Below are 26768 nucleotides of genomic sequence, written 5' to 3'. Positions count from 1 at the left end.
CAGATTGAACTTCGAGTTAAGTGTTATAAAAGAAAATTACTATTTTCATAACATTTTTGCTCAACAGACATTGTATCTATTTGTGTTAATTGAAACAGATTACATTATTCAAAGTGCAATGGCCCACTTTCGTGGCCGTCGGGCACAGTTCATGATCGTGGCTCAGATGCATTTAATTTATGAGCGTTTGTTAGAGTCTAATGTCATTCAAACGCTCCGATACGCACCAGAATGCAAGAGGACTAATACAATTAATGACTTTGCAGATGATTTTAAATTTGCCACCATTATATACTAAGATATTTTAACTTTTGTTTTTTTGTGTGTGCATGGTAGTCTCATTTTCATAAAATGTGCTCAGCAGTCCATGCTATGCAAGTGCAATTCCCAACGCTTTATGGGTTAATGTTCGGCTCTGTTCCAAAGCAAACAATTAGTTCATATGGCACTTTTATAAGAAGTAATGAAAATTCAGTAAGTCACAATCGATTATATAAAAATCGACCTACCGAATATGTTATACAATATTTAAATATCAAATATTTAAAGTTTAGTTAGAGTGATTCAAATAAAAAATGTCATTCGGAAGTTTTACTCCGTCATATAATGGTAAATAGCTGGAAGTGCCAGACAAATTGCCTTGCGTTATTTAGTGAAGTCGTGTGTCATAAAAAATTGTTTAAGCCCCGCCCCCTAGAAGCAGATTAAGCATTATAGACAAAAATTATGATCAACGGCAGTTTCAGCTATGATCGTTTTGAAATTTACTATTTTTATTAGAACTACGATCACATTATCTTGAATGCAGAAGCCTTATTCCGTTTAAAACAAGTGTAGCTCTAGCAAAATTTTGCTAGCTACTATTTCTAGCAGTTCTAGCTGTCAGACGGTCCTTATCGCACAGTTAAGTAAAAGGCACTATTGTTGGAACATGGAACACGTAAGGAGTCGCGATAAATACTGCGTATCGAGTTCGAAGTCCGACGGTTAGAACTAATTTTCATAATACCATATTCGATAAAAAAAAGTACTAGGTAAATAGCACAGGTCCAAAGTAGATTGACACGGCCTCTAACATGATATAAAGAAAGCGCCAAACTCCTTAAGAGAGATCTTAACACTAAGGATCGTTTCTGTAAGAATAGGGAATCAAATCAATGTTCAATCGCAGCTCCTAAAGTAAAGGGACGTTTATAAAAATATTACAAAGATTAGAGACCGAGCATCCAAAACCGAGGATTATCCAGCAGTGGTGGGGAAAAGGGAATTCAATGGCTGGTTGGACATATGCATCTATTCTCGTTTATCACTAATTCATTCATCACTGATTCGGTTAATACGTTACGTCCTACTCTCGACAGTTATACTTGTCGCGAATTCATCTGTAAATCCAAGATTCTACTGCAAAAGCTCGCCCCCCCCCCCAGTCACCATTCACAATATTTAGTACAACTCGGGATCGCAGAATTGAACATTTTTCACTAGTGTTCTATAATTTATATTTATTCATTTACTACGGTGTTTTTGAACGAAATATTCGGGATAAACGAATATAAATAAAGTACATTATTTACATTTGACGTTTCGGCTGATATACCTTCCAACTTTCATCGGTTGTCTAAGGAATGAGAACCCAGGTTCGAAATTTCTCTAAGGTATTTTTCGATGTTATAATCACTCAGAATTTTGAGTTTAGTAGCCCCCTCTCTTAACCACTACGCTATATGCCCGTGGGCAATTATGGAGTGACTTTTAGGGGTTATAAATCTGTTTTCCTATCCTTCCTCGGTCTGCTTAGGAAGTGGTGTCCTAGCATATGTGCTGCTGCTTTTATTTTTCGTATTTCGAAGTGGTGTTCTCTGTATTATTTTAACTTCATCCCACAAGGGGAGGTGGTCTCCAATTTTCCATACATGATCAGCTCTACCCGATTTATCTATCTCGTGTCACAGCTTTGCGATGTTCCTCTACCCTTACTATAAAGTAGTTACGTAACTAGGGCAATTAAATGAACTAAATCCCATCTTTATGACGGGTTCCTCTCAAACATGTAAGAACATCAGTAAACTTACTTTAAAGTCATACGCGGAGACAACAGAAAACTCATATTTTTGCCAATTTTTATATCTCGATTCTCGTAGAACAATTGGCTGTCTGTTTCCAGTTGGAGAAGAAATATCTAACTTCAATCGATAGAAGGCACCTGGTTCGACGTTGATTATGTAATAAATAACGATACATTTACGGCCACCTGCAAAGATATTCAATTAACGGTTTCATGGCAAGTCACCTAAATTTTTACTACATGTGATATGAAAAAGTATTGTTCGGTATTATATTGCTGGTCCACACGATAAAGCAAAATTCTTGCAAATCGCTCATGAGACTCATTTGGGACCAGTTCACTTATCTTGTAGAGCAAATGTGACGACCTCATCTCACTCTTCTGTAAAAAGTTGTGACATATACCTTAGGAAATGAATATCTCTGTAAACCCGACAGAATTTGTCAAGGACATAAAAATCACTGATAAGCATACCAATTAGTGTCAAAATAAACATTGATAGTAAATACGATAGTTCAAACCACGATTTTGTTCGAGAAATAGATTGATAGGTTAAGATTAAATGGCAAAAGAAATATTCACCGTAATTAGTGTCAGTAATGAAGTGTTTCCTCCTATAAAAGTAAGATCTTATTTAACATTAAATCAATTATGAAACTTTAATTCCATCTAGATGACGATTTTCTTGGAGAAATCTTTTGAAAGACTGTTTTAGTTTGAGAAGAAATCCAACAAATTATTCAACAGTTACAGTTTCAAACCTACAACCGATATCAGTATAGTTAAAATGATTTTTAAACAAGGTAAAGATTTAAATATAATTGTAAAGACGCGCTGGAATTTGTATAAAATAATCTAGAGCTATGTAGCGATATATATAATCTCCGTAGGTCAGCACAATCAGATTTTAGATTGCGTTTCCGCTACGACCACTTAAACTATTTCGGAGTTTCAAGTGCCCATCCTGTCATCAGACGGCAAGTGACGCTTAAGAAATATACTATTTGTAGCAAGTCGAAGATCTATCGTTGGCTTTTCACTGAAATAAAATCATTGATTTTTGCACACTCAATTCTACATTTCATTTAAAACATATCGTTCTGTTTAATTCAAAACTACACTTGAAAGTTGGCTTATAAAAAGAAAGGAGGCAGTGAAGATTTAGGAATTCAGTTTGGAAGACTAACCTGGGATTAATCGACTTTCTAAAACGCCGTTAATATTACCAGGACGAGTTGCAGGTCTCAAGTAAATGTATTTTTCCGAATTGTGATGACCTCTCAAACCCTTCACACCTTTGGCATTCTAAGAAAAGAACATGGGGAAAAAAATCAACTGACTAGCATAAACCAGTTTATTAAACTACAGAAACTACATGGAAGCAGCTAAGAGAACATTTTTAATTTCAGGTATGCATTTCATGAAATTCTTTGCTTGATTAAGAGCTTTTGGTTTTCATGTACCAAGGCAAATTGAAAATAATATAAATTCATTTGAAAGATTTTATGGTGCAAAGTAGGTCGAGTAACTGGATTACTTCTGAATAGGTGTACGGTCAAAAAGTGGGTGGTGGTTAAAGTAATTGGAATTAACCAATATATTAGGGGTTATTTTAGCTCTGGAGGAATGAAAACCGAAATCATTTTCCCATTGGCATTTTGAGCGTCGAGTACAGAAGGGATAAACTACAGACGGGATAAATGTATCGTAAATATTTAGATCTACTCGTTGACTTGATAACTTGCGTTTATTTTGTTATATTGGCTTCACATTTCGAATCTATTAGCGAAATTATTTCCATTATAAGATGGATTTATAAAGGACATAAATTTGTCCCGTGTCAAATCTGTTGTCATTCTAGGTCGCACCAAATTGAATAGGCCAATGATCAAAGAAATTCCAGTCAGGAAAATCAAATTTAGATTCAAGCATAATATATCCAGGACTACAAATTTTTAAAAGTGTAATTCCAAATAAAATTGTACTGCAACCTTTGGGACATCGACCAGCTACGTGGAAACCTCTTCACTAATACGAATTTTTAATGAAGAAACGAACATTATACCATTTACTTGTTTCCGTTATTTGACTGCAGCTATGCTGTGACACTGCCTTGAAGGATTTCAGTCGAATGGATCGATCCCAGTACTTTTTAAGTTTGGTACTTATTCTCTCGATCTATTTTGCCGAACCACCAGTTTAGGGGGACGTAAACACAGTAGCACCGGTTGTCAAGTGGTGGTGGAGGGACAAACACAATTGGTTTCTTTCGGTTTCCATTTACCATATCCTCGCACATAACGTAGTTGGGCCCAAAGCTAAAGAATGCACCCAAAGTATCCAACGATGATACTCTAATGCTAATATATGTCGATAATTAGAAGACGAGCACCGTGATATCCATATATTAGGATGAAATAAATTTTCATTGATGAAAATTGTGCAATATGAAAGGCGAGCTCTTAAATAGTTACTAGAAGCTGATCTAGGTAATTTGTTTCAGCACGCAAGTTAATTACAGAGTTAAATGTCTGGAGAGGCGACTGCTTTGATTTTTAGAAAGACAGCACGTTAAGATATTTTCCATCAAATACATATTAAAAACTAGAAGCTGAAGTGAGGCATATTGCTCCAGATTATCATTGACGTGAGAGGATGATAGGAAATAATCAACATGGTATATAGGTTAATATTTATAAATGGCACAAAAGTAGCCAATATAACTTCAAAAATTGTATTAGGAAATGTAGCATGCAAGAAAGCAACGTAAAGCTAAAAAGATGGAAACGCCTGCATGAAATGACTGACAGTGTTTCAAAAGAAGGTCTAAAGAGATCGTTTCATCTACATCTGAACACTGAAACACCACAAATGTAATTTGCAAATATAAATATTGCACTTTCCTCATATCCCAAATAAATAATGAAGTACGTTTCAGTTAAAATCAAACTGTGAACCTTTGATCAGCTTATCTTAATATGCAGATATTAATATCAACTTGTCAGTAGCACTGGAAAAGAAAGGCAGTCATTTTAATTCTGATGTAATCGTTTCTTATTTAGGAAAAGATAGCAATTGTGAGGGGATGAATTAGTCAATTATTGGAGTCGATGGTGTTGAATAATACGCTATTTTATCGATAAAATTAGATCATGCGACATGAGCGAGGTTCACACACGGACTTAAAAATACTACCACTGTATCTTTTTCCAAACCGTTATTTTTGCAATTTTGATTGCGAACAAAATGCTGTTACAGTAATTGTTAATTAAGTCTTATTTCATGATGAATTAAATAAGATTAAAAAAACCTATGATAATGAATTTAAGAAAAAGTATTTTCACCGCTACCATTTTTTAAAAAATTGTACGCTGTAAGAGAAATACACGAGAATTTGTTTTAGATTATTCAATAAATGAAGGATTTATCCGAAAGAATTTAAGTACTCACAGAAGATATAAGCCATTTATCGAAACCACCAGTTTGTTTAAAGACACAAAAGTCATTCCCAAGTTCAAAAGTACAATTAATATCAGCATCTTCAAGAGAAGAGTTTTTATGAGTTGCAGAAAAATTAAACATTTTCGAAATATTTTCAAATTCATAAATAAATGACAAGTTATATCAATGAATATTAGCTATTTCATGTTATTGGCATTGATTGATTAGAAAAGTATTTATGCAAATGTTTAAACAAAATAACATCTTTTAAAATGTTCAATATTAAGATATGAATTCACGTAGATTTTTACTTAGAAATAAATCTTACTGTATTCTGTAGATATAGACACATTCACTTCAAAAGATACATTATCCAAATTATTTGAAGATTCTAGGATAAACATCGCGATGTTAGCAGTTGTATTGAATAAATGATTTAGCTTTGCACTTTCGCCACAGAATCTAAAGAATGAAACAAGCATTACAAGTCAGAAAAATAAATACTTATGATGAGTCTTCATAACACTGAACGGTATTAACAAACATTAAAAAAAATTCACGGTTTTCACTAGAACGAGTTAGACTTCTAGTGTAGTGCATGATTATATAACAAATTGAACACTTTAAACTCCAGGTTAATTGCGATTAATACGTTTGATCTCAAATCGTGTAGAACAAGTAGTTCAAGTTAGAGATCAGCGCTAAATGTGGATGCTACTGCTACTATTATTTGCGTTGGACAGTGATCGTGGCTGACGAAAGCCATTCACCAGTTTTGACCCGAATTCTTTGTGCTGGTACATTTATCATACCAGAACATCTGTGCCGAAGTAAACGCTTCAACGCCGTCAACAAAAAGAATGGAAAAATAAATGCCAGGTGGGAGATAAGGTGTTGTATTCAAATGTCAAAAATTTGAGAGGGCAAGAATGTGATCCGCGAAGACAAAAATATCGAATTCTACAATTCCAATGTAATTCTTAAAACAACTAAGGCTCGCAATTAGCTTCGTCGTCCAAGACGATGCAATTAGGAAGTCAATCCAATAGTAATTAGTGACTGCAATGATATATAAAAGGACTTTAATATACTCCCGTATGTTAGTTTTGTGAACCATTAGAATTTGACAGAATTAACATTAAGGATCAATCCGAAAATGCACTGGTGTGTAGATACTCAAAGATCTTCGATTTCAACTAAGATGGCAAGCTACGGAACCCGTTAAAGCTTTGATCTCATGTATTACCCAATGTGAAAGGGATTAAGCTTGATTAAGGACTGATATATCTAGTCAAGTAAGGAAATTTGGACCCCCAAAAATATTCAATGCAACTTGTGAATTCAATGATATTCGGTGTTCGTATTGAATCACGTACTCTACAATAGCACAGCTCGATTATATTTTATAGCTTAAGTAAACTATAACTTTAAGAAAATTGAAATCTATTCTCAAACCTATATCTTTCATATGAAGTTCTTACAGTAAACGATCGCGGTTGAGTAGTTTTAATTCTTTGAATATATCATTGCAATATACTGAAACTAAAGAGGATAGCTAACGATTGATATTTCAATATTAAAGACAAAAAAACAAAAATACAAATATAAGGTTATCAAAATTTTACCTGGGACCATTTTGCCCAATTAAATTATATCGCATTTCAAGCCATTGCAGACAATTATAGTTTTTATTTTTGATGCTTAGATTGTCTATAGCTATTTCCATTCGAGTCAAAGCTGGGCTCTAAAAATAAAGAGATTTGTTAATAGTTTATCAAATATGATCCATTAAAACAAAATATTTACGAAGTAAACCATTTTTGTAAGCCTTGTTGCTCTTCTGAATACAAATGAATGGGAAAATGATCTGTTAAAGCACCACAATTGCTTCGAATAGAGATACGATCCTGCTGTACAAAATAAATACTTGGAAGTAACTTACAATTTCTAAGAGGCGTTCGTGTACAGTCGCGGTGAACTAACGAGAAGCATATTTTACTTCTCTCATGGCTTTGTACATAGACGTGCTGTAAGCTTACCTCTCAAATTGTAATAGACTATAATTTGCAGAAAACATTAAGTGAAAGATTTGTATCATTTTTTCCAATTCCAATCGGATATAGGACATGGCCATCTCAATCTCATTCTCACGTACTTCGCATCATCACATGACCACTTTCAAGGCTTTAATAATACATTCTAGAGCTATCGTCTAATCTCTTCACAGAAGATAATTTCATTTTGATATTTGAGCTTCAGCACTTATGACGAACTTATATCTGGAGAAAACCCAAATCCTGTCGCGTTTTTCTTACCAACTTGGCCATTTGGCTTCCATTCATCCAGATCTACTTAAGATCAGTCGGCGAGTAATTTGTTAAAAGCCATATTTAGATTGGAAGCCGTTTGGAATATCCTTCGACATTTTTCTGACAAGTAGAATACAGAAGTTCAAGTAGATGCCATTCTTTGTTGCAGTTTGCACGTGCCTTAAATTTTGGTTTTCCTACGGCAAACAATTACAATAGAATACACCGCATATAATTTCAGTTTTGATGAATAAAACTAAATTTATTTCAAAAGGTAAGAAACGTCTAAAACTTTGAAGTTTTCAAATACTGTTGAACTGACCTCAATTAACCAAACACATTTGTTAGCCTTGCCAGTCTTATTTAAATTAGAATTGAAGTATATCTGTGCGTCCAGATGTTTGAAATCCAGAGATAAGATACCACCGCATTCTGTAAAAAAGGTGAAAATCAAGATATAGAAGTAATCTAGAAAAAAAAAAAAAGTGTAGCTTTCAATGTGGTCTTTCTAAAAAAGTGTATCCAAGAATACACTTTCACAAAAATGAATCTCAATTACGTACAATTTTACAATATTAATCTGATTAAGATGCTGCAAATATACAAAAAGGTCGTAGTAATTCTCTAAAACTTAACGTTTTCTTTCATTTATCAATCATTAAACAGTGGAAAGTGAAAGAAAAAGTAAAATGGTTTAAAGAAAGAAAATACCTTTAATCATATTCTTAAAGAAAACTAGCACTAACTTCATTAATGTGACCACGTTATTCTTTTTTTTAACACTCCCCATACACTTGAAAATATATAAGCTAATACACTTAAAACATATTGGTTCACACCGTTTCGTAAATCATGTCAGTTTATTCTACATCGTATATTAATACGAATCCGAAGAGTTACAAACATAGCACAACAAACTCCGAAGTATTGGATCTGGCGGTTTGCAGCAAGTTACGAGTAGGACACAGTTATGTTGGCAACTACAAGCCAGCTTGCAATTAAGAATTGCTGAATTTTATTTTATGTATCTAATTGCTTAGAATGTGTATTATACTCCCATATTTCACTTAATGTGTAGGAAAGGAATTACATTCAGATATTTTACTCAAGATACCTTAGTTTCATAATACTGCAAGTCCCAAGTTTGCTGCACTACTGCAATCTCTAATTGTAAATTAAAGTTCCGGCAGTCGGTTTAGTTGCAATTACAAAAGTTAAAATTATGATTAAATTTATCAAATTTATCTTAGTAATAGAGTAATAATATATAATAAAAAGCCGCAACAAAATCATTTTATCCCTAATTGATTATTCTAGTTCCATGCTGTGCATTTTAATCTTTATGAAAATGAATTTTGTATTATATCCCACTTTACAAATGTCTACATTTTCGGGATTCTCGATTTATCAAAACTTATGTTTGGAAATTTCGAACTTAAAACGATTATCTAATAAAATGTAAAAATCAGAAGCTAAGTACAAACCGTTTTGGTTTTCTACTCTTGAACAGTCATCGCCTTCCAGTCCACTGGGGCAATAACATGTGCAGTTGTAATCAATATAGCCATCATATTTGCAAGATTTTAATGGCGTCATACACAAATCTGAATAGACATGAATAAATAGATTCTCAAAATGTTAGCAATGCAAAGTTCATGTTACAGATCTAAAAGAAAATAACCGAACAAAAATACATAGTACAAACAACATTTTAAAACGGTCACCACATATCTTACACTATCGCTGTTATATAATGTCATATTTCTAAGGTTTGTTTTCACAACAGGAGGAGATAGTTATGACATCTGGAACAACAAAAATTTTGTACAAGATATTACGTCGGATGAGCAGTTAGCCTCCACCTTGGAGCTTGTTAAAGCAAATAATCAAGGCCCTCCATAGCAAAGACTGTTCTGCGATAACTATTGTCAACACTTATTGAACACACCTCGACACAAGGTATAGTAGAACACTCCAATCAAATCGCCCGCCAAGAGCGAACGACTTAAGATTTGGCACAAAAGAATCACGTTCAGTTAGGTCACCTGCCCCGAGATTTGTGCTCATTTACAAAATATCAAAAATGAACATTTATCTCTAAATTGGTGGCATTCCTGCCCTTGGTGTAAATTCACTTATTGATGCACTTGGTTATATTAAATGTTTAAATTACTGTTAGAAACGGAGGAGCTATCTGAAAAAAAGTTTCACCAGCTAGTATGCCTTTTACGAATACAAAAAGGGGAATTTTTTCTAAGGTTCAGCACGTAACATTTCTGTTATTCAAATTACATTGATGGAGTTTTGTTTGTTAGAAACCAAATCATTTGGAAGAATTCAAATTACAAATGTACATACATCTATAGGCGTGTGTGCGTGAAACGCTATGTGTACACTATGATATCTTTACGCATGTAGAATACAAAGCATTACTGGAAACAATGCTATTCGTTACACTGACTATCACGTAGGATTCTGATCCTTCAAGCAAACGGAAAGGTTCAAGTAAGGATTTGTGAAATTTAAGTTTTCAGTTAAAAACTAATATTTCACTTTGAATCTTATTTTCTTTCTCTCGCACACACTTTATACTGACACATGTGACAGTTAACCCCGTTATCCAGCATCTTGAGTCTTCTAAACGAATAGTTTACGTAAAAGCCAGATTCACTGATGCCGTACTCTCCTACCCATCAGGAAAATTAATCTCAGTTAAAGGGTCTATATAAAGCCATATATACTTTCACATGATCCAGGAAATAAGAATTACTGAATTCGTGCTAATTTTCATTTTAAACGAAAAGCAATTTTATGCAGCATGAATCATAAGTTATACATAAAATCTTACATAGTAATTTATGTTGAGCTATTAAGGTGTATTTTCGTACGAAATGTCATTACGATTAACAATGCATTTTGTACAATAGATAGCGCTATCAAATGTAGATTTGATTTCACTCTAATCAAGTTATTTAGCCCCGATTAAGTTTAGTTTGAGTCGTCTAAACACACAGAAGATATGTGTGATGAAAGAAAAATGTGAAGACTGGTATCACCAGTATAAGACGAGAATTGTCTAACATGTTATTCAGTGTTTCTTGGATGTTTCAATAGAAAAGCATTCGAGTGTCTGGCAATATAAAAAGTTATAAATTTCTCACAGTGGATTCTCAAAGTGGAGAGTTCATTGGAGGGTAAGATAAGAGTATGTACTTAGAACCCACATTACGGAAACCTAATTTGTGTCATTAAGGAAAAGATTGAATCAAAATGTTGAAGGGAGTCGCATTTGTTGGACTGAAGAACTTTTAATCAGATAATGCAGACCGTCGTCTATACTGCTGCAATGCAGTTACAAGTGGACCACTTTGGTTGCATGAAGTCTAGAGTTATGCGTTTCAGAAAATCTCATTTTCCAATTTAGCTGTCTGATGGACTAGGGAACAATGTTTTGCCACGAATACTTAGTTTAAAAGTGATCGAACGAGACAACTTGAAAAGTCAAAAAATCCTTGTATGTGGTGATTATGTGGTTAAAAGCCATAATTTGAGAGGAGGTTGCAAGAGCTTCAAGTAGCCAAAACATGCCACTTGGCACCATCGAGGATAAAATGGTCAAAATCATGAGTGGATATTGAAGCCATTGAAGATGTGGGTCTCGAAGACAGGTGCATTGAGGTAGATGTCCTAAGTACATGATATAAGATCTTACAATTGTTTCCCAAGAAAAAATTTTAAAGTGAAAAGATGTTTATTGATTAAATATAAGTACCAAAATGAAACATACCATTGCATTCATAAAACAAGTTAATAGTTTTCCTATCATAGAAGGATAGTTTATTCCTTTGACCGAGAAGAAATAGAAGATGCTCATCTTTTGGATCGATAGTATACTTCGAATTCTTACTGTAAGCCTGTAAATTAAAAGTATGTAGATTTTCAGACATATTCAACATAGCAAAACAACACTGAAAGATAAAAATGACGCATATCTGATGATTAACAGTTTATGTAAAAGACTAAACGTTTTACAGAAGATCTAGTAAATTATTGTCTTTGTTCAGACCTCAACGAATTAAGTAACGATGTACTTAAAAAAAAAACAAAAACATGTTACTATATGATCAATAGCCAGGCAAGTGATCTTAACATTTCTGAAGTATACATTATGACTTTCGAATGTAAGGCTACAAAATATTCACTAGAATAAATCAAATGTCATGTAATAAAAGAAAAAATGTTGTTGAAAGGTATGAGACTAATGGAATATTTGAGTAGACAAACTATTTTAAGCCAGAAATGAATAAATAACATTCTCAATGCAATCAGGATAAATCAGCATGGCACCAGCGATCATTGTAGATCATTCTATTTTGCTTAGTATTGATTAGATCTGTGACCAGAAAGTTCATTAAGAATTGGTTACTGGGATTTCAAAGGCGGTTACAACAGATTCAAGAAATTTTACTAATTACATAGTCACAAACGGAAGTTTTAAAATACTTTTTTAATCCGAAATTTCCGAAAAACAAAACCGCCGAGCTTATTTTATAGAACATATGTGAGCGATTACCATGTCGTTCACTCGTATTAAAAATAAGTTAAACATTGGATTACTCAGAAATCTAGTTAACCGCAAACAGCTAAAATCAGTTTTCAACGAGCAATATGTTACAGGAAAAAGGATAACAATCAGGGTTTTGGTTTGTAATCTAGTACTATAAATAGCTGAAAAAAAATCTATTTTGGACGTTGTACAATATGGGTTAGAGTGTTTATAAAAGGCAAAATAAATGGTAATCATATGGAGAGATGTTATCAACGGTGGCTCAGAACTGAAATGTTGATCGATACCAATTAGTCTACTTAGAGCAGAAGTCTGATGAAATGTTCCTATATAGAATACGACCTACATTGTTCAGGAACAATCAAAATCTCGTCAGTGATATATTACACCACAACCCAGTTGTGTGCCGATGCGAGGGTCAAACTGAAATACATACTTACTAGTGGTCCGTATTGCATTAATGACTCATAATCATACTCTACATAGTTGTAAGTTGGAAAATGAATATTGAAATTTTCTTTCTTCGAATTTTGAACATTTTCGAAATGTACTGTTATGTATTTATCTCTGTCACGTCTAGCATGTTCGTGGTAAAAGCCAATGGAATGGCAGAGCTCGTGTACGATGATTCCGACCTATTTAAAAGAATTTAAAATTCTTAATATATTGAATGCCGAGATGGGAGAACTCATGTAAGCAAAATGCTCGACTATATTCATGGGGAAGAACTTCAAACCGGCAATAAACGTTTCACTGTTCCTAGGTAGAACATTGTTGCTATTTAACTTAGCTACGAAGGATTAGGAAAGCTATTAAAAATGTCAAATGTGCTCCATCTGCTAAGCGCATGAAATGACTTAAGGTGTTCAGATGAAATAAGATACTTTTATAAAATTAGTTAGAAAGTGGGATGAATATGATTCATTGGGATTAGTATTCAGGAGTTACATATTTTCTCAGTTTTAGCGGCTCCAGTGACACGTAAATATTTGGAGAATTGATGCTTATATCTTGTTTTACTGCATTAACTAGAGACGTGTTTTCATAATTCGCATAAAAAGAGGCTAATGTATGCCCACACGTTTAATTCCGAAAATTATCATTGAGGAAAAAAATTAACCAAGTAAAACACACTTTTTAAAACTACACGTTTACAAATATACGCATGACTATATATTTGCATGTGCACATCATTTATATTTTAACGTGATTAAGCTTGTGTCATTTGATTATCATATATGAAAAATCAAATTGCATCTTTCTCAGCAATACAAATTAAAGATACTAGTAGAGCATTTACAGCAAACGAGCAATATAAAACGGCTATCTGCAAAACGAAACTAGGCTGGAAATTAATTCATTCCACTGAAAATTCAAAGTCTCGTAATACCCATCAAAATACTGGTATAAAAAACTGAAGCAGCAATTTACTATTTCGTAAATTTAGCAAAGTCCTTTGCTTACCTTCATACAAACAGTCTCCCTTAGCAACAACATATGATTCCGGCCTTTGCGATAACCAACATAGGATCCACATCTGAAATATTTCAGAACAAATATTGATAAGTATATTTCATCTTAAGAGAAAATACGATCTAGCATATAAAACCAATAATATTAAGTCGATGTTAAAGTAGCGAGAAATTAAAATTCTAAAAACGTTTACATCAAAATTACAAGATTCAAATCTCTTGGCTTGGCAAGTCCTCAATTTCATATGGAGTGCATCTTCACTAAAACACTGTCTTCTATTGAAGCGAGGAAATCTTCAAACATCCGGTATGACCTGTTCAGTGTAGTGTAGTAGTCACCAGTTGATTGGTGTACAAAAATCTCCATTTTGGTCTTGTTCAAAATTTCATGGAATATTAAATTTTCAGCTTATTCTCTAATTAGTGGACAGTTTACAAAATGCAAGTTTAAAATGCAGTAACCTTGCGTAATACTTTAGAGCTACTTCAAGACATTTTCAAAATAAGGCCAGCATTAAACGACCACGTATAAATTCCTTCCAAGCAGATGAAAAAGCGTGCGAATGAAGGCAATATTCCATATGTGAACTCTGAAGATCAGAATTTTATACACCTTTGTCCATAACTATCCGACTACTAGAAAAAAGTTATAGAATGTTATAGAAGCATACTATATTGAATGTCAATGGGTAGATAACTACAAAAAAACTCGTTTAATCTATGTGCGCGCGCGTTTTCTTATGGGTTTGAATAACCGAGTTCCTGATTTTGAGGAACGAGGTATCAAAAGAATTCAATAATCTTTCGGCTACCAAATAAAGTAGGTATTTTGCACAATGTTTTAAATTACAAGAATGGCCTTGAAAACGAGGTTGGGTCACACAATTTTGTGGGCTTTTCGGGCAATATTTCGATTTGCTTATAATCTACGTTGCTAATTTTAATGTTTTTGGTGTAAAAGAAAAAATGCAATGTACAAGGGGTGTTATAAGTGCATTTGTAATTCACAAAACCCTATTTGTCAACAGAAAAATGACCAAACAAACATGCTTTTTTGGTACAATTACTGGCACATTTTCTGTCAAGAATGCCATTTGCTACAACTAAACAGCCAACGTGAACGCCTTCATTATTTCATGATTAAACAATGTCGGAAGTATTGAGATACCATTTCTTTGCACAAAGGCCTATTTTTCAACAGAAAATTTTCTAATTAACCGTGTTTCTGGCATAATTGTGATCGCTTATGGCACTACTACCAAAAACAAATTCTTCATGTAGATTTACTTGATAGCAAATGACTCAAGAATGCCAAAAGAGCGTTCTCAGGTTTAAATTAAATCTTCCCCAATGATTAAGCACAGCAACAGCCTACATTCGTTCAAGTGTAGTAAAGACATGAAGCAATGACTAAAACTACCTGCCTATTTTCAAGACTCACAGCGTCCCTATATATTTATGCCAAACTTCCCACATCACTAACCTTGTTTACTCATATCCTTATATGTACATATACATACAGCCCCAAAAGCCCTTTTATTCTGTTGATCTCAACATTGATATAAACTGATACCAAATATGCCTGCAGAAAACCATATCTTTGAACATGGCCTTTTTATGGGACGGTAAGAACTGTTTCAGCTTCTACATTACCAGATTTGTAGCCATTTATCTTAGTTACCAATACTGCTGTATGAGATATCAAAGGATTGAGCAATCTTTCGGCTACCAGCGTAAAGTACGTTTCTTGCACAGCAACTATTTTACTACAAAAATTAACACCAAAACGAGTGGGCAATGTTAGGATTTTCTTATCAAAGCCGCCATTGTACATGTTTTTGGTGTCAAACATTTCAGCATTATTCATCAGAAAATGACCGAAAAACTTGGTTGTATCTTACTCCTCGGGTGTCGATTCTGCCTATAAGAAAGGAACAAATAATACAATGTTACAGTAGGTCATAACATCCAGGAAACGCCGGGGTGCATTGCTAGTGCTTACGATATTGCAGTAAATGATAATTTTAAAAAAATATTCATCATAAAAATAGGATCCTTTATTGGGAGAGATGACATACAAATATATTTACCCATTGCCTTTTCCAATGTCCAAATAAATAGGTCCTAATTCTTTAGCCCTTTCTTTTGTCCATTGTGGAAAATTCAAGCAGCTATTGCTTTCCACAATACTTATGGCTTTCTTCACGGCAGAGTATGAACTGGCGAAATCTGGAGTGAAGGAAGTAACAATTAAAATACAGTGAAAATCTTTACTTTCAGAAAATTCCTAACATGCAACAACGTCATCACTATTTACGATCTTGATTAGAAGACAATCACCGTTACGAAACTAAGTACTGGATTGTAACTATTGAAATATCTTATTTCCATTTCATTTTGATTTTCTTATGCTTCAGAAGAATGCAATTAATCTACCGAAATCTGTATGAAGACTGCAGCTAGAAATCATGATTCAATCAAACAGCAAATGGCATCTTTCATGATTAAATTGAAATACTATACAATCAGACTAGGACGTCAAATTAAGGGAAACATTGAAAAGTAATGTAGTACAATAAACGAACGCATCATTGCTATAGGCCATCTATAGTATCACTGTTCCAACGAATATTTTGAAATTAAAAATTTAGCATCAAAATATCTTCAGCCAAATGTCTCGATAGAAAATCCGTTGAAGCTTTCGCTTGATGCTCAGTCATCTGAACTGTTTTTACATTCAACTTTTCATTGTCCCATAATGTCGGCTCGTTCATCTAAAATTTGTTTACACTGGGGAACATGGGTTTTGTTGCCTGGTACTGCAGACAGCTTTTCTAGTAATTTTTGGATGCAGACTTCAAAAATCAAATCTACTTTGCCTCTATCACGTCAAAATTTTTCACAAACTCATATGTCTAATTTTCAGTAATTCCAGTATAGTCACCATTTCCAAGGATAGCTTTGGCTCGACATGCAGACCCATGTAAGGAGCTAAGTACAAAGTTTAAAAGTTTTTTCAATACCATTTGAACTACGAAAGTGAAAATAAAAGCCATGATTTAAGCATCTTCAAATGAAAAGTAAGAAACCTCAGCAACTTTCACTATAACCGGTTTTAAATGACATCCTTTATACAATTAGGTGTTAAACTTTATTTATGAAAATTGGTATTTTGAATGCGCCCTTAGTATTTTAAATGTGAGATAGCAGGAGTCAAGGTCACTTTTTGTCAATCCTAGTTAAAGGACTGCTCTTTATGGAACTTTGCCCTCACAAATCTTCACTTGCTTGATGACTTGACAATTCTGAACATTCTTTTCCTAGGTGACAACTAGCTTAAATGTGTTTTGCATTTCAAAAATATGTTCAGTTGTAAAAGAAAATGCAAAAATAGCTCCGATGTTTTTTTATATATTTGTATATTACATTTACCTGGACAGTAAAATAAATCACAGATCTTATGGAAAAAAAAGTAAATCATCTTAATTTGGCATGAAATTAGATGATCAACACAAGACCTGGGCACCCCATATAATATGTAAAACACGTGTTGAAATGCTGAGAGTGTCCGTTTCAAATACTTAAGCAGAAAGCCTCCAGCTTAGTCTTGTGACAAAAGATTGATGCGTCTGATATGCTACAGATTAGGTGACTACTGCAGATGGGCAGCTTTTAGAGACTATCTGGCGTTGAATGGAATGATTTTTCTGCAGTTGTGTCCGATTTCCTGTTAATTAGTTTTCGAGCACAGAGCTGCAGCTTCAGTGTAAAAATACATTTTCTGCACAGCCATCTGGAGTATTTCCTTGAAAACTATAGTGGAGTAAGTGATAAGCAAGGAGAAAGATTCCACCAAAACATCGACACCATGGAGACTAGGTATCAAAAGAAATGGAACACTAAGATGATGACTGACTTCTGGTCACTTCGAATAGACTGTCGAGATGTAAAATTATTCATACAAAGCAAAGAAAACGTTTACTCCTTGTGTAGTTGAAACTATCTTAAGATGCTAACTAATGATGGGTAATTAAACATCTTGATTAATGTAATTAAAATTACGATTTGGTTAGTTTCTTATTTCAGTATTGCTTTAATGGCAAAATTGATATTATTTTTTGGTAACAGAGTTCCTGTTTAACAAAAAACACTGCGTCGTAGAAAATTTCTGAGGGCATTTCTGAACTCAGCATGAGAACTAATAAAATTAGAGACAAAACAATTCGCGAACGTTCCCCAGTGATATGAAGGAACTAAAAGCAGTTGACCAATCCGGTTACTTACAAGCAAACTGTGCTTACTCAGTGAGTACGCTGTAGGAAAAATAAAAACTTGACAGGATAGAAAACTGTAGTTTTGAAACCAGTATGCGAATTTTAGTCTAAAAGTGAATGAGCAAACTCAAAGTAAATTGTTGCCCTGTGTTATTAGTCGAAATTCATCCACAGTCAAATACAGTAATCCCTCGCTATATCACGGCTCACGTATCGCAGTTTATTATTTAAGCTTATGGTGATTCCTCCGTGGTGTTGTTTTGCATTTGTAATAAAATATATACAAATTATAAAAATAAAAAAATATACAGTACTGTTTCTACTTCGTGGATTTCCACTTATTCAGGGGTGTTTTGAGATGTAACATCCGCGATAGTCGTGGGATTACTGTATTTTGTAGGCTTTGCAGTAGTTTAACAATACCAAATTGGCTTGATGGAAATAACAAGATCATTCCCAAATCCCAGTCATCATAAACTGATTGAGAAAGTTATGCAATGTCACTGCTGGAAACTGATGCTAGATCTGCTCGAAGTCTTCGGTACAAACATTTTTGTCTAAGTTTGTCAGCAGCTTTTAAGTAAGCCACAACTCCAGGTAATTGGAGATCACTTAAATGATACACTCTTTAAAAAAAAAACATAAAAAGGCGTTCACATAACACTCAACATGATTAAAACGGAAATTATCTTGAAAGAATGATTTATTAACTCACCAAATTTCCTCTTGTCCGTATTAAATTTCCACGGGATAGTTTTGTTCTTCCATCGCTTTTGTGTCAATACAGCTTTTCTTTTCGAAAAGGGACTTTGCTACAAAAAGAATATTAAATCGTTATCTAGTGTTTTATTAGTTAAATATACCAAATCATTATGGGATCGGATTTTCTCAGTATTTTGCCGACTAGTCGATGACTGATCCACCTACAAATATTTAACATTGTTAATACCATTATCTATAATCACTTGCTCATCAAATGAAAGAAATGAAAATGATTTCATATATATCAAGTTGTAATATGTTTAATGAACTGCCTTCCCTATCCCAGCTTTCCACAACTGTATAGAGCTTTAATGCATATTCTTTTAATAAATGTAAACAATTTAAGATGATCAGATCTTCCCAAAAGTAATGTTCGAACTTTTATATTTTTAATTTGAAAGCGCTTTAACGGTATTTTAGAAAATCTAATGGCATGTATTTGGACATATTTAAACTAGTTAAATTGTATTTTTCAGGATAACTTAATGTCACTAATGGTCTTCAAACAGTGTCTAAAGTGATATACGAGTTTAAAAAAGGTAACTTTGCAGCTGAAGCGACTCGAAATATTCACTCAACTTATGGAGATGATTGCCTGAATGAAAGAATTGGCTTGTAAAATTCAGATGAGGCCCGAACAGGACGTGCAGTTGAGTTTGATGAGAAACTTCATTTGGCAGGAGTTGAAAAAAAATCGTGCAATTTCAGTTGAAGAATTGGCAATAAGCTTCGTTCAAGACATACAGCTGTTTACCGCCATCTTCAACAACTTAGAAAGGTTTGAAAACTCGGTGCATCTCGATTTGTCTGTAGCCAACCGCAAATGCCGAGTGGACATCTGCTTTTCTTTTCGTTCTCGAACTCATCTCGCCCCTTTTTGTACAGACTGGTAACCGGTGATGAATAATGGATCCTTTATCAAAATGTTCAGTATCGTATACCATGGCTTGGTGAAGGGGGGAAAAAGACGGCTCAACCACAACCGAAACTATGCGAAGAAGGTTCTTATTGGTGGGATTGCAAAGGAGTCATTCACTGAATTGCTGCCAACTAATACAATTAATGCTCAAGTCTATTACCAGCAATTAGAGCATTTGAATGTTTTGAAAAGAAAAGAAAAAGGCCTGCCTTAGTGAATCGAAAGGAAACCACATTGCAAAGAGTACGTAAAAAAAAATCGAGGAAGATGGCTGGGAGAAAATTGCTCATCTGCCTTATTCCACAGATCTTGCTCTTTCAGATTTCTATTTGTTCCGTAGTTTACAAAATCATTTTGATGGATTAACTCTCGAAATATATGAGGAAGTCGAAACTGACATTTCAGAGTTCTTTCCGAAACCGAGCTTCTCACTAATGTAATTAAAAAACTTACGGGTAGATGGAAAGATGTCGTAGATAATCATTGTCCCATTTAAAATCTGAACATTACATATGGGGTGACCTGATACATTTAAAGGCTCCTCATGTGATTAACCATAACTAAACTTAAATGTGTCTGGAAAAAATATACGAAAATGAGGAAAACGTAGGAAAAGTCCCACATTCCCGAATGTCTTGGACTTGAAATGTTCTAGTTATTGTAGTGTTAAGATTATCGTGAACGAATGTCCACGTTACACTCGTTTGAACCGTCATCTGAGATGCTGTTTAGTAAATAGTTTGAGTTTTACGAGGTGGAATCAAGAAGTTTCTGGAAAAGTTCTGTAGCATGCCAGTAGCTGGCAACAAACTTGTGTGCGCAGTGAGAGTTAATAGTGACCTTTATGAGATAGTGTGCCGAGTGACATCGCTGTGTTTACCACGCAAGCTGTGAAATTCGTGTTTTTGTGATAACGTATGCTGTAGTCTGTTGTGATGGACAGGAAGTTGGAACAAAGAGCCAACGTGAAATTTTGTGTTAAACTTGACTTGGGAAGTCTGCTACAGAGACATTGAACAGGTTTCAACAAGCTTACGGCAATCAGGCAATCGGTCGATTTCCTGACCGGATTCCCGAAGCAACAGGAACGCTGACATCAGTGTATTGCTGCGCAGATGACTATTTAGAAGGATGTTAAAACTAGGAAAATAAGTTTTTATTATTATTAAACATAACTAGTCCTGGAACGTTCTGACACGCTGTCTCACAGTCTACATTTTCTAATGGTCGCTAAAATTCCAATATTTGAAGGAATAAGTATTAAATTTTTATTTACATATTAAAACTCGACAACTCATCGTGTTTTCACACTGTTCAATACTTACATTTTCATCAACAAAAATATCTCCCTCCAACACCTTTGTGCCATTGGATATGTATTCCTCTACACTAGGGTTTCCGAGATCACTTGGCTCCCACTAAATAAAACGAAAAATAGAAATTATCCAGCATGCACTTGTTTTTCCTGTTGACAAGGTCATGTCGAAGAGGTGTCAGAGTTATAAGTCATATACATATAGTATACAAGTTTAACCGACGAATGCAAGTTTGTTTAAAACATCTAGTTACCATTACTACGTAAATCGAATATTTGTTTTAGTACAAAATTCTGCTTGAAAGTCTAATATAGTATTGTTTAAATTGTATACTCAAATTCGACGTAAATTAATCTAAGAAACTTATAAAGTATGCATGCATGTATCTATCTCAATGAAATCACGGCAAATACTTATTTACACTTCGAAATACAATTTCAATTATATTCCGTTTGAAGATGAAAATTATGGCCATTCTTGTTCTTTAATACATTATAATTAATATTAGCAATATCACCATTAGTAACCATGGGAAATAGGTTTGTTATCTAGTTGCAGTGAGATTTGGTTGTAATTTTCGCCAGTTTTACTATTGGTATTAGTAATAAGCGAATATAGTCATACCTTGTACTAGGCGAGAGAAAATTAAATCTGTAAGAGAGAACTAAAGATTTTCATGTAATACATCACAAATAGTTTTATTCAGTTAATCTAGAGGATATAACTGACAAAAGCATTAACAGGAGATCATGGTAAAGATATTGTCAATCACCAGGAAAAAGGGTTCAAACTTAAGCATAAGCCCATGATGATGGTCATGTTCTAAACTATAAGAACATACCACTGGAAGCTCCGTTCTACTATAGATTACATCTTTGTAATGAAGTATACAAGACACAGAATTTTAAGGCTTGACGCTAATAAACTTTTATTACAGCCCTTAGAGCTGATACGAAAGTATGGCGCAGTGCCTTTAATACACAGCGAACTACGTTTCAGCTCTCTAACGGCTAACATGAAATTTTTATAAAATCGCAGCCGTAGAAAATATGCAGTACGAATACCATGCCAATGTATATTTAGAATGTTGATAAATTGACATTGCTGCGCAGAATAAAAGTATCTATAATTTCGAACATATAAAACAGATTAATTTCAGCTCGTTAAATTTCTTCAGAGACCCTTATAAGTTTGGAATGTTGAAGTAATGAAAGCAAAAATTTAAACTAAAAATAATTTACTCTGTATTCTTTCTTGTTATCCACAAATATAAAGCTGGCCTTTTTCTGCATCACTTCAGAATTCTAGAAAGAAAAAAAACAATATGCAAAAACTTGTTACGTTGACACGTTTGTGTATTTATTCTTCGACAAGAAGAAAAAACTATTCATTAATTTGTTCATTATAAACAATTACAGGAGAATTTTTGAAAAGGTTAAACAGTAATGTTTGGAACGAAAATAATGAGAACGAAATTGTAATAATTCCAAGAGGTCTCCGCTACAAACTACAGAAAAGTATAACATTTTCTGCATTACATTTTCTTCTGAGTGACTGAGCAAAATTAATCACGTTTGACGGAACTAAATCAAGGGATTTAATTGCTACTGATTATTTCTATTCTCGATGAATAAGTTTGTTTTCAGAAGAACGCTGACACAGAACTACTTTCACGTCATAAAATCTACGACTACCAATTATTTTATAGCAGCTATAAAAAGAAACTTACAAACGATAGACACGTCTTTGGTAATAGACATTTTAAATATATTACAGACATTAAAACTAACACCTGTAGTTTGACATAAGAGGGCTTCCACATAATATTCAATTAAATGTTTTTTTCCATTTAACAAAAAAAAACGCTATTCAAACCCATTATTGCTCTCGTATATAGTGAAAGCAAAATATCCGCTTAAAATTGATTAAATCGATAAAAGGCTAATGCCGACTACAAGTCGCTTCGATTTATAAAATTCTAATAGAATCAGTGTAAATACTCGGCAAAGGATATGAATCGAATGGAGCAAATTACTGAAAAATTGTGGACATATAAACTAAGATTACCATTTGAGATGGATATGGCACATTAATCCACCTGTATCTTTTACGAGATTTCTATTATAAATGATCAGACATAGCACTCATATAAATTGAATTTCAACACTATCTCAAATATATATTTGTGAATTACGATACAGAAAATCTGATTCTAGTTCTATACCACCAACTTCTCAAAGTTCAGCACAGTGCTTCGCCCTTCTCAGGCAGACGCTAACCACCGCATCGAATCGTCCTTTCAGTTCTCGTGAATATTCATTAATGTTTTTGTTTCATTCGGATGGTCTAGTTACAGAGGTTCACACTGTACAATTTTATCAAACTCCAGTGTCGGAGGATTGGGGAATGGCACGTGTCCAGCTGACATAAGCGCGACAGTTATCTCGTATTCGCGATTTAATTCATATACTAACAAATTAACAATTAGGCTAGTCGGAAAACATACTAACCAAAAATTATTAGTTTCCCGAGATGTCGTCGTCTTTTTTTTTTTTTAAGCAGAATATGATTCTTCCAGGTTTGTTAACTTTCATGGCATTATTTTAGCATGGAAATATTTCAAGACAGGACAACACGTTTAAGGGAATATCACTCATGTTTGAAAAGGCATTATCAATGTAACTGAAAGTGGATTTAACCAGGACCATATTAAGGGGAATCCCGCAGGTTTGTCTGCTTCTCTAGAAGATTACGTTATACCAGAGGACGATATATGTTCCGCCTCTTCAAGAACGACATTGAAAAATTGATATTCATGTAAGAAAAAAAAAAAAAAAATTCAATAGACTCTGTAAAGAGTGTAATTACTAAGGTATTGATCGAAATGATTTATTCTATGCAGCTGTTCAGACAATTAACTTTAACATTGTAAAGATAATTCAAAATGAAATTAATCGAGAGATAAAGATATGCCTTTGAATATCATCGAATAAAGTTAATTTTGTCCTTAATAAAATGCCATTTTGAATATTTTGGAATTACAAATTTTTATAACAATTGAGGAAAAAAATTTAATAATCCGTTTCATATATATAATTATATAAGGTGTACTTTTTTAAAAACGAAGCAAAACATTAAAAAATGCAAGCTAGAACAATATGGGAAATCTGTTACATGTAAAACAATTGTATAAAAATATACGAACACTTGAAAAGTTGTGGCTGTCACTTTCCTCCGCTCGAATAAAACTGCATAATAGGAGAACGCATACTTGCAGATTCATCGTAAATGCTAGCGACATCAGGATTGACTACTTTCAACAAAATTCTCACATTACCGCCTGTGCATTTGTTCCTTTTATGCTTTTCCGTCCCTCCTCATTCCTCTCGCTAGTTCTGCTACTACTAATCATATCCCTTCCTTTCTATTTCCTTTCCTTTGTTTTTCCATTCCTCCTTTTCTTTTTGCCTCTAATTTAGTCAAGCTTTTACTGCTTATGTCTTTTCCTTTTCTTTTTTTTTTTTCTTTAGCTATACCTTCACTCCTTTTCTATTGTCATTTTCCTTTTATTTATGCTGCCGCTGCCCCAGAAAATATTCAAACAGTTATTTCCGTTGATATGTAATTATTAACTTAAGATGGAAAATGTAATTTTCTCAAGAAATCTAATCTAGAGCCAGGATAATGTGGTAAATTTATATAGAAAATAAACATAAATATACAATCTTTGCTCATAACCTTATTAAAAATATCTCAGAAGTATTGACCGCTAAATTGCTAATATTAAATTTGCCTTAAACCTACATGGTTAATAAAGAAGAGAATATTATATTTGCCTTGTTTACATCGATGAATATTAGTTTCAAGTTTTGGCACAAGTCCAGCAGTTTTGGAGGAGGGGGTAAGTCGATTACATCAACACAGGATTCAACTGGTACTTATTTTATCGCCCCAAAAGAGTGAAAGGCAAAGTCGACCTCGGTGGCGTTTGAACGTCGAACCTAAAGACAGACGGAATGCCGCTAAGCATTTTGTCCGATGCAGTAAGGATTGTCAGCTCACCGCCTTACGACGACAAATATTCTCTACCTAAATTTCCGTTTTATTAAGTTTTTCTTACTAAGTCTTTTCAAGTTCGATCGATGAAACAAGGCGAAAGAATCTGCAGATATATGAGTGCGTCGCACAAAATCTTTTGCAGCATATGGTTTCGAAACTCTAATTTCAATGTGGTGTCAGTTTTGTTTTATATTCCTGAGGTTGATTAAATATCGACGTGTTTTAGAATGGCATATTCTGTTGGCCAAATTTCTTCTTTGATAAAATCGATAGTGGCACAATGCTATCTATCTATCTATCTATCTATCTATCTATCTATCTATCTATCTATCTATCTATCTGTCTGTCTGTCTGTCTGTCTGTCTGTCTGTCTGTCTATCTATCTGAATAAATAAATAAATAAATAAACACAATATATGTTATGTGCTACTATTAGTGTCATGCGATGAAAGCATGCCAGACAATATTTTCTAACACGTTTGGCATCTCGGCGCAATCACCAGACGTGTTAAAAAATACTGAGATGCTTTCATCGCATGAGAGTAATAGTATCACATAAAAACATTGTGTTTATTAGTATTTATCTCTCACCAGATGTAGTACTTTTTTGTTGATCTTACCATCACAAAACAATACACTACACACACACACATATGTATTTGTGCGTGTGTGTGTGTGTGAAGTAGTAGCCTATATGTCGACACATTCTGAGTGTTCGTGCTAAATTTGATAGTTTACTTAAAGAGAAAAGAAAACTCGGTATCACATCTGAAGGTAAAAGTATTTAAAAAAAATATCAACTAAACTGTGGCTAGGTGATAACAGTTTACTCAAAGTAGTAGCCCTCAACTATCACCACAGCCTTAAGACGACACCGAAACCTGGCGCTTGAGTTTCTTACTATGTCCCTGGGAAGGTCATCGAATACCTCCTTGATCTTGGCCACCAGCTCGGCCTTGGTGTTTTAAGCAGATCAGTTGATGTCCCTCTCAACCGCACCTCGTACATAATAATCTATGGGATTTCTATCGGGGGAATTTGGCGGACAGAAATTGGGGCTGTGGCGTCATTGAAATTCTCCGACAACCACCGCTGACACTTTCCGGGGGTATGGTAGGGGGCCCGCATCCTGCTGTCATACATATGGCCTTCCAGCAGTAACCCTGTCTATCAGCTTCACATATCGTCTGAATTGAGCCTAAGGCCTGGTCCCGTTCATCGATTGTTTAAAGAACACCGGTGTGGCGGCGCAGCCAGAACGCCTGATGCGTTTATGCATAGACGCAGTCCAATGACAAAATCGGCAGAAAAAGAGGAAAAAGAATAATATACAATTTTGGTAGATAATAGCGGATATATTAAATTATAAAAAGATGGTGTAATCATAGGATATGTCATGAAACAAGTTTACTGCACATCTCAGTTGTAGATAAGTGAAAGCAAAGATAAGCAAGTGGTAAGTTGTTATATATAAGGTAGGGAATATAATTAAGGTACGCTTCATTTCTAAAACATTTAATTTGTAGAATATAATTTCAAGAGGAGTATATGTTATATTCCAGTGAGGCAAGCACTAAGGAAAAT

At 34.0% G+C, this 26768-nt stretch overlaps 1 protein-coding gene across 1 annotated transcript in view; it reads right to left on the bottom strand.

The window, feature by feature from the left end:
- The window catches only part of LOC106873665 (uncharacterized), a 34660-nt gene extending 10140 nt beyond the window's left edge, over positions 1–24520 (bottom strand). Inside the window, exons 1-15 of the mRNA XM_014921117.2 lie at positions 24331–24520; positions 22367–22429; positions 21135–21227; positions 18844–18940; positions 15945–16083; positions 13847–13919; positions 12823–13017; positions 11603–11729; positions 9300–9419; positions 8138–8247; positions 7132–7250; positions 5835–5968; positions 5516–5604; positions 3253–3370; positions 2073–2251 (exon numbers count right to left, since the gene is read on the bottom strand). Coding sequence (XP_014776603.1) covers positions 2073–2251; positions 3253–3370; positions 5516–5604; positions 5835–5968; positions 7132–7250; positions 8138–8247; positions 9300–9419; positions 11603–11729; positions 12823–13017; positions 13847–13919; positions 15945–16083; positions 18844–18940; positions 21135–21227; positions 22367–22429; positions 24331–24426 — 1752 coding nt within the window. The 5' untranslated portion in view covers positions 24427–24520. The remainder of the gene's footprint in view (positions 1–2072; positions 2252–3252; positions 3371–5515; positions 5605–5834; positions 5969–7131; positions 7251–8137; positions 8248–9299; positions 9420–11602; positions 11730–12822; positions 13018–13846; positions 13920–15944; positions 16084–18843; positions 18941–21134; positions 21228–22366; positions 22430–24330) is intronic.
- Between the last annotated feature and the right edge of the window lie 2248 nt (positions 24521–26768).

Source organism: Octopus bimaculoides, chromosome 2 (assembly GCF_001194135.2).
Source record: "Octopus bimaculoides isolate UCB-OBI-ISO-001 chromosome 2, ASM119413v2, whole genome shotgun sequence".
NCBI classification, from domain to species: domain Eukaryota; kingdom Metazoa; phylum Mollusca; class Cephalopoda; order Octopoda; family Octopodidae; genus Octopus; species Octopus bimaculoides.
The sequence above is the reverse complement of the archived record's forward strand: the minus strand, read 5'-3'. Positions and strand labels throughout refer to the sequence as shown.